Source organism: Drosophila sulfurigaster, chromosome 2R, assembly GCF_023558435.1.
Source record: "Drosophila sulfurigaster albostrigata strain 15112-1811.04 chromosome 2R, ASM2355843v2, whole genome shotgun sequence".
Classification (NCBI taxonomy): Eukaryota; Metazoa; Arthropoda; class Insecta; order Diptera; family Drosophilidae; genus Drosophila; species Drosophila sulfurigaster.
The window spans coordinates 15,052,727-15,065,763 of NC_084882.1; the positions used below are offsets into that span (position 1 = coordinate 15,052,727).

The 13,037-nt window shown below is 40.8% G+C and overlaps 1 protein-coding gene across 1 annotated transcript in view; it reads left to right on the forward strand.

Annotated features, from left to right (window-relative positions):
• The window catches only part of LOC133838118 (disintegrin and metalloproteinase domain-containing protein 12), a 38,321-nt gene that overhangs the window by 21,147 nt on the left and 4,137 nt on the right, over positions 1-13,037 (forward strand). Inside the window, exons 2-6 of the mRNA XM_062269092.1 lie at positions 7,803-7,918; positions 9,019-9,228; positions 9,323-9,474; positions 10,892-11,207; positions 11,277-12,636. Coding sequence (XP_062125076.1) covers positions 7,803-7,918; positions 9,019-9,228; positions 9,323-9,474; positions 10,892-11,207; positions 11,277-12,636 — 2,154 coding nt within the window. The remainder of the gene's footprint in view (positions 1-7,802; positions 7,919-9,018; positions 9,229-9,322; positions 9,475-10,891; positions 11,208-11,276; positions 12,637-13,037) is intronic.

Below are 13,037 nucleotides of genomic sequence, written 5' to 3' on the forward strand. Positions count from 1 at the left end.
TCAGTCCGAATTTGACATGAAAGAGAAATTTCATGGGTAGGGATCGACAAACAGATTAATTGCAATCCCCGTCCTGTCATTCACAACTTTGCTGGGAACAGCTCAGTGAACAATAATAATGACGACAATGGAAATAACAAGGAAGCAATGACAATGAAAATGCAAATGTGAATTATAATGGAACAGCGAATTTAATTATGAATGCATTAATGTGAACGTGAATAATAATGAAATTAATATAGTCTGATAAATACTGCAAAAATAATACAGTTAAAATTATAATAATGACATTTCCAAATTAAAAAATAATAATAATACAAAACCGAAACTCAAAACTAATACTAATATCACTTTTAATCGTAGTGACATATGTCAATAGTAATGATAATGATAATGCTAATATAAATTATAACGCAATATTAATGGAAATAGATATTCTGAACCAATATGCCAAAGCAATTATGATTATAATAATAATGAGAATTGTAATGCTAATAACAATGGTAATGAAAATGTTAATGCCAAAAGTAATAAATATTTTAATGCACAAGCCAAAGTCAAATCTGGTTGTAAAATTATCAACGTTGACAATGCTAGAGGTAATAAACATTATAATCATAATAATATTAATATCATAATAATGCCAATAATAATACAGCCCACAATAATAAAAGTGCTAATACAAAAGCGAAAGTCCAAGCTGGCTGTAACACCAATTTTAGCACTAATGACATTTCTCCATGATAATGTTAATGTAATGCTAATTTTAATGAAAACACATTATATAAAAATGGTTTGGTAATGGTAATGATAATCCTAATGCTAATGTTAATGTAATCACATCATGCAAAAACGTAATTGCTAATGACAATGCAAATTTTAATGAATTCACATCATGCAAACCAATAAATTATTAAACATAATGTAGAATCAAAATGAAATTTGTATTTACAACACTTATGTTACACCTCTTGGCAGATGGGCGGGGGCGTTGTGGGTCGCTCGGCACAGTGGCGTACATCGAAATAGGGTCACGGCTGTAATATGTGTTACATGTGATGATTCATTGAAAATGACAGACGGTGCGATGTTAACGGTGCCACGGGGCGACGGGGCGAGCGCCACGAAGGCGCCTGTCAACAAGTACGCATATTGATTTATACAAATTGTTGCATCAACACAAAATAAAACAAGACAGAGAGAGAGAGAGAGAGCAAGGCACGCTGACAAAGAGAGATAAAGAGCGAGGCAGACAACGAGCGGCAGAAAGTGCATAATTTATGCATGCAACAGAAGGCGGACGTCGGACGATTCATCGGGGCAATTAATTTGTTGCAAGTGCCGGAGGGGGGGAAATAACAGGAACCCAAAACAGAAACAGAAACAAATGAAACGCAACGCAGCGCAAGGAAAGTGCAACAAAAATAAAGCAGCCGCCAGCAAGAATGAAAGTATTTTTAGCAACGCCTAATTGAAGCCAAATGCAAAAGGGCGCAGTCTGGGCAGAAGAAACCCTGTTGTAAAGATGCGCATTGCACATGCACCACAAATAAACAAAGATGCGGAGCAAGCACTGCGAAGTGGGAGCACGAAGTGGCTACACTCGGCGAAAAAGGGGGAACGCAAAAAACAGCTTAAAATTGAAATTGCAAAAGTATATTTATCAAACCACTCCAACATTTTGTTAATAATAATGTTAATAGTAAAAATAATTTATTATTTTATGAAAATCTGGCCCATTATTTCTTCAAGTGTATCGCACACTTGGCTGTCTGTTCTGCTTCCATTGGAAGCTGCACTCCAACAAAAAAAAGGAAAAGTCAACTATGTATTTTGCACGACATCGTGTAGCATGGACATGGACACAAGACCCAGGCAATGAATGTTGCAAGCAGGCCAGGCAGAGGCATGCAACATGCATTTGATGGCCACGCCTCATGTTGTTTTATGGCGCTTCGATTGCGTTTAATGCGCTCCTAATGAGGCAATCGCATAAAGTTGAAAGCCGCGCTTGACAGGTGCCCAACCCTATAAACATTTCCCCAAATACAAAATCCTAGAATGACTGTCGAAATTGGGACCACACGTAAAACACCTTTTTGTTGTGCTTGATCATAATCTCAGATGTTTAAAATTGAAAGTCGAAAAGATAGCTGACAAATCCCAATCAAAGATGCGTTACCTGATAGAGAGGGTTTGTTCTTGATGTTCTTGTTCTTGTTCATGTTGTGGTTTTGATTGTGGAAGGCAAAAGGAGCCAGCGGAGTTCGTTGGCCACACAGAATCGCTGAGCCATTCTTTCATTTGCTGAGTGCATTTTCAGTTAAATGCCGGAAATCTGAGCGCCTCCAAAAGTCCAACAGTTGTTATGAGGCTCAAGTGCTTTTCACGCCACCAACGAGTCGTGTCAAACAAAGCGGCTTTGTGGCACAGTCTGCTTTAGCTTGGTGTTGCAGCTAAGACGCAAACTCAGAGAATGAGTCCCCAACCCAATTCAACAACAGCAACAGCCCACGAATCCATGCGACGTGACGTCCTTTCATGGCTGCGGGCGCTCTCAAGTTACAATTTGATTTCTGATTCTGTTACTTGGCTGTCGTGTTGCCCGTTTTCTTTTTCCCCATTTCTTGCCTCGTTCTCGTTGTTGTTGTTGTCGTTGTTGCTGTTATACTTGCATCGTGGCCCATGTTATTTATACAATCCAACATCGAGTTGCTTATAAATAATTCAGACAGCGCTACTTCGCTGCAGCCGCTTGCAGATTGAACTTTGACAGTGCTCAATCAATATCAATCAAATACAGCAACGTTGTGTATGTGTGTATGTGGACTATACTAGACTCTCTCTCATTCTCTTTCTCTTTTGCGGTCTTCTTCGTTTTAATTGCATTTTCACCTGTGTAACTTGATTAATTCAATCAAATTTACCTCAACTGAAACGTGCAAATCATGCAAAATGCTGTTAAATTCAGCCTGTGAAGTTGCCACCTCTTCTCTGACTATTGTTCACAGTTTGCGTTTAACCCAAATTTCGAAGTTGTTAGTTTGTGGCATTGCGTGGCATGCTGCAGTGTTGCCACAAGTGGTTGTTGCATCTCCCATTTCCCACTGCAAATTCAGGTGCAAAAACAATTTGTGCTCACTCAACTGCAATTTGTTGTCGTTAATCCGATAAGCGTGCAAAAGCTATCAATTTGATTAGATTATAATCATATGCTTCAGCTTGCAGAAAGTTTTTCATTTGCGGCAAATTGCAGTTAATTTTGCTTGCATGAAATCTGTGTTCCACATAGAGGAAGCATTGATGGTAAATCTATTTCAAATAAAGTTTTCTATTTATCTAACAAATAAAGTTTCTAATTTATCCAGAATTGAACGAAAATTGTGTTAAATATTGTGGAAGCAAATATATTTCAAATAAAATTTCCAATATGTAAATAGTTTGATGCTGTAATTGAAAAGATACATTTGTATCTGTGGCACAACTTCAGCTGAAATAACAATAACAATTAGCAAAATTTAAAGCAAACAGTCATTAACAATTTATCTGCTATCAAAATGCCAAAGAATAATTGTGCTCGCAATTTATTTGCTTTATTTTTCCGAGCATTTTATTTTTATATATACAACGTTATGTGGCCCCAAATTGAAAAGCTTGTTCTGGCTGTGAAGAGCGAAAAGAGAATTTAATTGAATTGTGATACGACGATGATGTGTGCGTGACTTTCCTTATTTGATTTCCCCCCGTTTGGCGGCAGCGGGGGGTTTGTTTTTCATTTAAATTTTCATTTTTATTGCCTTTCGTTTGCCCGGCAACAATTGAAATTTTATTTTCTATGCGAGTGTGCGTGTATTACTCAATTATGCGCAGGCAGAACTCGAAAGAACACAAAAGTTGAAAAACTTCAAACTCAGTTTGAAGGAAAATGTCTGTATACACAAATGAGTTGAGGGAAACAAAAAGACAAAGTGAAAAGTTGCCTGTCTTTCCCTTCTCTTCTCCCCTCCTTCTTCTGCAATGCGTTCGTCTTCGTCTTGTTTATCAATTAGGCACACATTCGATTTCGACGGATTCAAGAAATGCATTCGTAATGCATTTGCCATATTCGTGCATCGTTTGCCCTTTTCTCCTCTCTCCTGCTCTCTTCCCTCTCACGCCTTTGGGGAGCTGCCACTAATCTGTTTATGGAGCCAGCCATATATTTATGCCCTGATTCCAAAAAGAATTCTATTAATATTTTGCCGTTGAAACTTCACCGTGAAGTGTTACAAATTTTATGGGCTTCCTCCTAAGAAGAACGCAATCCAAATGAGGCACTTTTAATTGGGTTTAACATTTTTCCCCTGGCATCATAATTTTTCCAAAACATTTCAGCATTAATATTAAATGCCTGAAGCCATTATTGAAAAATGCAGAGCACAGCATTTTTCATCATTCAAATTGGAAAATCATATCCATAGAATTCCCCTTTCAATCCCCTTTATAACAATTTATAACTAGAGAATATTCTCCTCTATTTAGTTCCTCAATTGGCCAAGCCATCAAAAGAAAAAAAAACACTCTCAAGTGTCTCAATGCATATATGTATGTTTTTTAATGTCATTGCAGTATTATATATTCGTTTTGTTTTTTATGACAACGCAAGTTATAAATATAAATTTTTGTTGCCGCTGTGTTGATTGTTATACGAGTCCCTCGCCCCCTACTCTTCCCTTATTCTGACTCTCAAGCGGGGGTTGACAAGTGCCAAGTGATAGCTGCCGTTTATTTTATTCGGGATTTGCATGAAAAATCAATTGAGATTCAGTTAACAGACTGCGGGCTGTGTGCGATAATAAAATTTCCGAGGCTGTTGTAACCCCCATGAAGAGGCGCACAAACAGAGACCAACCAAAACAACCAAACAAAAACGCAGTAAACACACTCGCTGCACTGTTGGTCCAACTAATCCTCAAGCGTGGCAAATCCTTTGCCACACAATCATGAGCATCCTCATCGTCATCATCGACTTCAAAGAAAGGCGATGACATGAGTTCGTCAAAACGTCAAAAAAAAGCAGAAACTGAAACAAAAACAACGGCGTCTGCTTTTCCTATTTCATTTTATTTTTAGGTCTTCAATCCCATCATCAGCGGAGACGATGATGGACGTGCGCGGCCAGACAACGCCCAACCTCAGCCTCATCCTTAGCCTCTATCGCAGTCGCAGTTCCAATTCCAGTTCCCCGCTCTGACCCTGAGCTCTCATTCTAAAAATGCACCATATGTTTTATGCCTCGAGCTGAGAGCAGAGCTCGCAGCGTCTCGTGTGATAATTTCCCGCTGTCTAGCCAAACGTGTATCCCACGACGCATCTGTTAAGTGTGTGTGTGTTTGTTGTGTTCTAGTTTTAATGATTTTCCACTACAAAAAGGTCCTTGTAACGCCTCCTGGCGCCGTTTGCTCTCTCTGAACAGCCGAGGCATATTTTATGACCCCTTGTGTTTTGTGGCGTTTGCCTTCCACACTCGACTATTTATAACCACATAGTAGATATCATAAGTCGTCGCTTATCACCAGCAGCAGTCTGCTTATCAATTGATAAACATTTTCGCAGTTATTTTTAAGGTCCCTCGCAAGAATACAAAACTGGTCAAATAAACTGCATAAATTCCATCTTGAATCTCGCATACTAACACGATTTTTATTATTTATTAATTACCACGAAGCACAGCTCATTAGAACGCTCGCAACTATCAATCATTGGATGTCTTCGTTTTGGGTTAATTAGTTTCTGTAATAGTTTCACACCCATGCCGAGTGAATATTCCTCGCAAGTAATTTGGAATGTCCTAAGGGCATTTGCATTAGTCTGCAAGTCATTAGCGTTGAGACATTGATTAGTCACTTCATATCCATTAAACTTACCCCCTCTCCTTGATGATGTTGCTTTGCAGCAACAAAATATTCTATTATTGCTCCCAGCAATTTAAACAAATGTTGAATTTATAAACAAATTACCAAATGAACGTGCCACAAATTATAACAAATTCCTCACAGAAGTATTTATTATGAACATTGCTATTAAAAATGCCTACAACATTGTTTGCCAATTAACAGCTGGCAACAGTTGTTGGCAAATGTTTTTTATAGTTATAAAATATGAATGAAAATTGTTCGTATTCATATTCAAATTCCAATTTAAATTTGGCCAAACACACAATGGAAATTGATTGACAAGTTTAATGCTGACTTACGCAGAAATGTTTCCCAAATCGAATAAAATGCGTAAATTGTCACTGCAAAAATATTTGCTGAGCATTTCAATTTAAAATCTCATTCTCTTTCGACTAGAATACAAATTTCGATGGCTGTCAGCAAATTTACAGCTCAATTTCCACTGATCTCATCTTCGCACAGCACTTGCAATAAAAATACCTTTATTAGTTTCACTTTAAACTCGTGTCATCGCCTCTTATATTTGGTATGCAGCTAACGAACACAATGAAAATTGATTAGGTTTTGCTCTGTCCCTTGAGGGGATCTTAAATCTGGTGTCGTTAATTGCGAATCACTGGTTCGCAATGACAAAAGACATGAGCCCCAAAAAGGAAAAGAAGAGAAATGAGCGAAAAGCGAAAAGAGAAAAGAGAAGAGGGAAGAGGGAAATCTGCAGAGCTAAAAGAATCCAAGTTGTCTGCTCTTCAACTTTGTGCGTTAAACGTTGCGAGTTATAAAAATAAAATATAAATATAACGAAAAAAAACAAAAACTTTTTCTGGTTTTTGTTTGAGGCGTCGTTGTGTTAAACAACAACAAAAAAGCCCTGACGCGTGTGACACTTGGAAAGCGTCTTGACTTTTCGATGGAGATGAGGCAGCAGCAGTTGGAGGTAGAAGAGATGATGATGATGATGATGATGATGATGATGATGACGATGCTGCTGCTGGTCCAGACTTGGCAGTCGCTAAAATTGAAAGATGTTTTCTTTTTAGGGGGCCCCCAAAATCTTGTGGCGAGGTTTATTGTTTTGCTCAATGCTCTCGCTCTCGCTGCTCGCTGCTTGCTGCTGGCCATGTGAGTGAGTGAGTAAGCGACGCACTCACGGCGTCCACTTGTGCCCCAAGTGCTGAGGACAGCAGCAGAAGAGCTGAGCCCACGCATGTGCGAAATGTATCTGCAAGATACAAAACGTAGTCTCTTCTTCTGCTGCTGCTGCATGTCAGACATCTGCGCTGTCTGTTTGGTCTGCATTAATTAGACGTGTTTTACGTTACAAGCAAGTTCCCAGAACACACAAATACATGCATTCATATATAGTATGTATGCCCACATACATATATAATGTGTGTAGTTCCAAATCTGTATCACATACTTAATTTATGAACTCGCTAATTTTAGCACCGGCCATGGCCATGCATCACACATTAGACAGACTTTGAGTGACTATGCTATCAGCTTTTATATACTCGATATTCACACAGAGATGCTTTATTGTTTACTCTGTGCATCTTATCAGTCATCTGGGAACATTTAAAAATTATCAAACTATGGCGGATACTTTGCCTTAATTATAGGCTCAAGTTGTCATGCGCCATGCGCGCAACTTAAGCCCATTAGAGACACCTTTCAGTCAGGGCCAAAGTTTCACTCACAGCGGATTTGTCTTTGTCATGCTGTCTGCTTAACTTTTGGGTGTGTTCCACACTCATGCCAGATACATTTGTATCTAAGTATCTTGTGCTATAATTACAGTGTGTTAATCGCTTTCGCATACACATTTACATACATTCATAAACGTGTTCTTTTCCTTTCCATTTGCAGCACACATCGGTGACTATTTTCCTGCCCTTAATGAGTTTTCAACACACACTGTGATACGCCCCCAAGTGCAACATGGTCGCACTAAGCGCGCCCTCCACAGCTCTCTGGATGCAGCGGTAAGTACGCAACCCCGTCCCCGTCCCCATTCTCCATTTTCCATTCTCTATTTGGGCATCAAGTAGGTCAAGTTGAGACATCGCTCACGGTTAAAGCTGCAACGGTGTGGACATAAGAAGCGAAAGTTCAACAAGAAACGCTGCAAGAAGTTTCTACACAGAGCAGCTAATTGAGCAGCACGAGAAGCGGGCGAAAGGGGAAAGGGTAAACTGCAAATTAAAAGAAAGCCCTGAAGTAAAGTGAAAAGTAAAAGAATAAGAAAAGTAATAATTCAAGTGTAAAGTAATGGATAAAAAGCAAACGTAGTAGCAGCAAAACAGATGCCAGCGATGTTGGTAAAAGCAAATTTTATATCCAGAGATAAAATTTCAATTGAAAGCTAATGCAAAAAAAAGGGGGCGAGCAGCTGAGAGAGAAGCGAAGAGCAATGTGGCAAAGGGTTGAACTAAATATTGAAAAAAGGAAAAAAGTAAATTAAACAAAGCAAAGAGCAGTAAATCGTGAAACTTACTTTGCTTCGTTTTCAATTAAAGAGATGTCTAGACTTGGGATTTAAGCATAAAACATTACTGTTGCTAGTTGCCAAAATTGTAGGCTTAATCAGCTAATCCTTATATTATACACTATGCACAACAACTAAGCTGAATACTGTGCGTGTTTTCGCCAACTAATAACTCAGCGCAAATTGAGGGAAATGGCTGTAGATTAAGCCGAAACATGTAGCGTAAATTAAAGATAAATATACGCAGGATATTTTTATATAGCAAAAGCTTCCTGTGTGTGTGGGTGTGTGTTTAGCCAAATAAATGGGTGTGTGTGTGTGCCACAAAACGTGGAATGCTGAAATGCTGATGAAACCCTTTTTAATTAGTTGCCACGAGCCAAAGGGCAGCCTGTTATTAGCCAGAGCAAAGTGAAGATGGGCGTAGAATTTTACACATTCGCACCTAGAAAACTGTGAGAACGGGCATAGGGCAGAGGACATAGACAAGCCGCCCCTAGATTTAGATTTGCGTGTGTTTCGCCCCCATTTCATCCTCATTACATATGCTGCGTGCGTGGAGGAAATTAAGCTGAAATCTCTTGAAATGTGTTGCAGGATGGTCTGCATGCGGAGCAGTTAACGCTGAGCTACACGCACCAAGGACAACGCATCCACATCGAACTGCAGCGCAACGATCGCCTGCTGCCCGACGCCCACTTCCTGAGCTATCAGAATGCCAGCAATCGGGCGGATAACTCCGGCAACGGCTCCGGTTACGTGGTGCGCAACTTCACCAAGACTGACGTTGATTTATGCCATTATCAGGTGAGTTCAAGTCGTTGTAGTTGTCGCTTCAACTGCAAGCAGTGTGGTAACTATCTTTCATTCTCTCTCTCTCTTTCTCTCACTTTTTTAACAGGGACGCATTCGCGGCAAACCGGAGTCGAGTGTGGCGCTTTCCACCTGCGATGGCAGCCTCAATGGCGTCGTCTTTGATGGCGAGCACACATATTTTATACACCCGCATATCGAGAGCAATGGACGCCTGCACAATGACCACTATCTGCTCAGGTGAGTTACTACCTTGAGGAAGAAGTTCAACAAGGAAGTTTCAAATTGCAGCAAGCTGCAATGCAAGGTGTTAATGGCAGAGAACTAACAGTTTGCTCATTAACTTATTCTGTTAAGAATAATCAAATAAGAATTAATAGCTACAGCTAATTTGAGAATATTCTGTCAAATTCCATAAACTCTAATTTAAATAACTGCGAAGTTCAGTTAACAGTTAACAGTTTGCTACTTAACACATTAGGTAACGTTCTGTTAAGTTTTACCAAGGCAGATTTAACAGTGTACACTGACTTAACAGTGTACACTCCATAGCAGCTGTTAATACTTGCAGAGACTGTTGAACAACTTGTTAGCTAACATTCTGTTAAGTTTCACAAAGCCAGACTTGACACATGAATTGCGGACAATTAACAGTTGGTTGCTTTTAGCCAACATTCTGTAAAGTTGCCTTACATCAGCCTTGTTGGATAGTAATTATTGCTGTTTAATTTGTTAGCTAACATTATATTAATTTCTATTGAAGACTATGTAATAGCGTCTGTTGGAACCAAAAGGGATTACTATGTTAATTAGCTTAAATAAACTGAACTTTAAGTAACTAAGAATTTCAGCGAATTAATAGTTCGCTAATTAACAAACTGTTTTGTTTAATAAAATCGGATTTAATAGCGACTATTAGTAATACCAAATTACAGGAAATTGACTATTTCCAACTTTTATTAGTTAACATTCTGTTCATTTCCTTAAAATCAGACTGGGTGCAACAGGCAAAAATAATAAATTTCTACTTCAAACAAGGTATCTGGGTACAATTCAACCGTCTGTCTAATCTGATTAAAGCGTAATTAAATTGAAGAGAGTGCAACGACTGTTTGCCCACTTTTATAACGCATGTTATCTGTCAAGTGGCGCAAGTATTATCTATGTATATAGTGATAGTGATATATTTCGCTTCAAATGAAGCGAAATTGTTCTTTGAGGTATATGGTATAGAAAAGAAGTGAAGCTTTCATTAAAAGTGACTTTCATTGTAAATGGAATTACTTGTGCTTCATTCGCAACTCTTTTGCACCTATTTAGTCAATGATTCTAGGGTATCTAAGCATCAAGTTACACTTCTCGCATGCAAAGTTCACGTGGCCATCTTCGAGAGTGGCGCTTATCTAATCGAGCAATTGCTCTGCCTTTGCCTTTTCCTTTTACTTTACCGTTGCCGTTGTCGAGGCAGCTAATCAACATCGACTTGCCCCTGCCACCGCAGGAGTTGCTTACCGCTTACCTGCCGCAATGTTTGCTCCACATAAATATTTGCTTTATTAGCCGAGCCCATTGCAACAACATTCCTTGCCCCCAACAATTGAAACGATGACTCGCACTTCCGTTATTAATTTTTGGCAACGGAAATATTGAATTACAGGCACGCCGACATGCTGCAAACGAATGCTACCTGTGGCTACGACAACCACAAGGACAACCACTTTCCACACGATGCCAAACATTCGGGGGAACCACACAAACTGGATGGCAACGAATTCCAACGCTTGCTGAAGCGCCAGCGACGCGATGCCGATGCCGATGAAAGTCAACTGATACGTGGACCGTACAATGCGAACAAGTATTCCAGCTATGTGGAGCTGGTGATTGTGGTGGACAACAAGTTGTACAAGCACTTTGGCGAGAGCGCGAAGCGAGTGCATCAGCATTGCAAGGATTTGGCCAACATTGTGAATGCCGTAAGTGAAAGGAATATGCCAAATATTCTGAGCAGTCAGTACTAATCTCTTTTTCTTTGTATTTTACAGCTGTATGTGCCCCTGAACATCTTTGTGGCGCTGGTGGGCGTCGTAATTTGGAACGAATCGAACGAGATCGAGTTCTCCAGCGACGGTGATGTGACGCTGCGCAATTTCCTCAACTATCGCAGCACCAAACTGGTCCTGGATCATCCCAACGACAACGCCCAGCTGCTGACCAAAGAGATGTTCTCGGGCGGCGTGGTGGGCAAAGCCCTCAAGGGTCCCATCTGCACCTACGAATACTCCGGCGGTGTTAGCATGCAGCACAGCCAAGTCCAGGCTGTGGTGGCCACCACCATGGCCCACGAGATGGGTCACAATTTTGGCATGGAGCACGATTCCAGCGATTGCCATTGTCCCGACGAGAAGTGTGTGATGGCTGCCTCAAGCACAGCTGTCGTCCCGGTGCACTGGAGCAGCTGCAGCATCGATCAGCTGACGATTGCCTTCTCGCGTGGCATGAACTATTGTCTGCGCAACAAACCCACGAGGCTCTTCGATTCGCCGCAGTGCGGCAATGGATTTGTGGAGCCGGGCGAGCAGTGTGACTGCGGGTTGCCGACGCACTGCGAGAACAGCTGCTGCAATGCGCACACCTGCATGTTGCACAGCAACGCTTCCTGTGCAACCGGTGAGTGCTGTGACTTGGAGACGTGTCGCCCCAAGCTGGCGGGCAGCGCCTGTCGACCCAAGGAGAACGAATGCGACCTGCCCGAGTATTGCACCGGTGAATCGGAGTATTGCCCAGCGGATGTCTTCCGTCGCGATACGGAACCTTGTGACAATAATCAGGCGTATTGCTTCCATGGCACTTGTCGTTCCCATGCGAATCAGTGTCGCATCCTTTGGGGTCCAACGGGTGACAACTCGGAGCATTGCTACCACAAGAATGTGGAGGGAACGCGCCTCGGCAACTGTGGCTTCAATCGGCTCAACAAGACCTTTGTCAAGTGCACGCCTCCGCATGTCCATTGCGGCATGCTGCACTGCACCCATTTGAATGAGCGCTTGGAGTTCGGCATGGAAACGGCGGCGGTGTTGTCGCATTCCTATGTCAGTCATGATCGCAAGATTGTCGCCTGCCGCACAGCTCTGGTGGATCTCGGACTGCAGACCATTGATCCGGGTCTAACACCGAATGGTGCCAAGTGTGGCACAGAGAGTATGTGCGTCGATCAAAAGTGCCTCGCCATCGATCATGTGCGGCAGCTGGGCATGGGATCCGCCTGTCCGGAGAACTGCAACGACAATGGCGTGTGCAACAGTCGGGGACATTGCCATTGCGATGTGGGCTATGGAGGAGAGTCTTGCGGCAAGCCAGGACATGGCGGTTCCGTCGACAGCGGACCAGCCACAGATCCAAGCAGTAAGTACAGCAAGAATTACATTTATAGTATCGATATGGTATTGCAGATAATGATTATGTATTGTGTTGTCTCTAAGAAGACAAAAAGTTATTCAAATAGTGAAAGAAATATAATATTCTTTACATTTTTTAATATATTCATTGTCAAAATTATAAATTCTTTAGTTATAAGTAGTAGGAAACAGAATAAAGTGTGTTCCAAATAAGAAATTTTAAATTTTATGGTTCCTTTAGCATGGATTGATTTATTATATATTTGTCTTCCCCATGAAAAAGGCACAATTACAACTTTAGTTTTATTTTAAAATGAAAAGGGCAAGAATACAGTATATTAAGATACATTCTTCAAAGATGATTTATAAATTTTCACAACAACCAGCAAAATTCTAATCTCCTGCTTA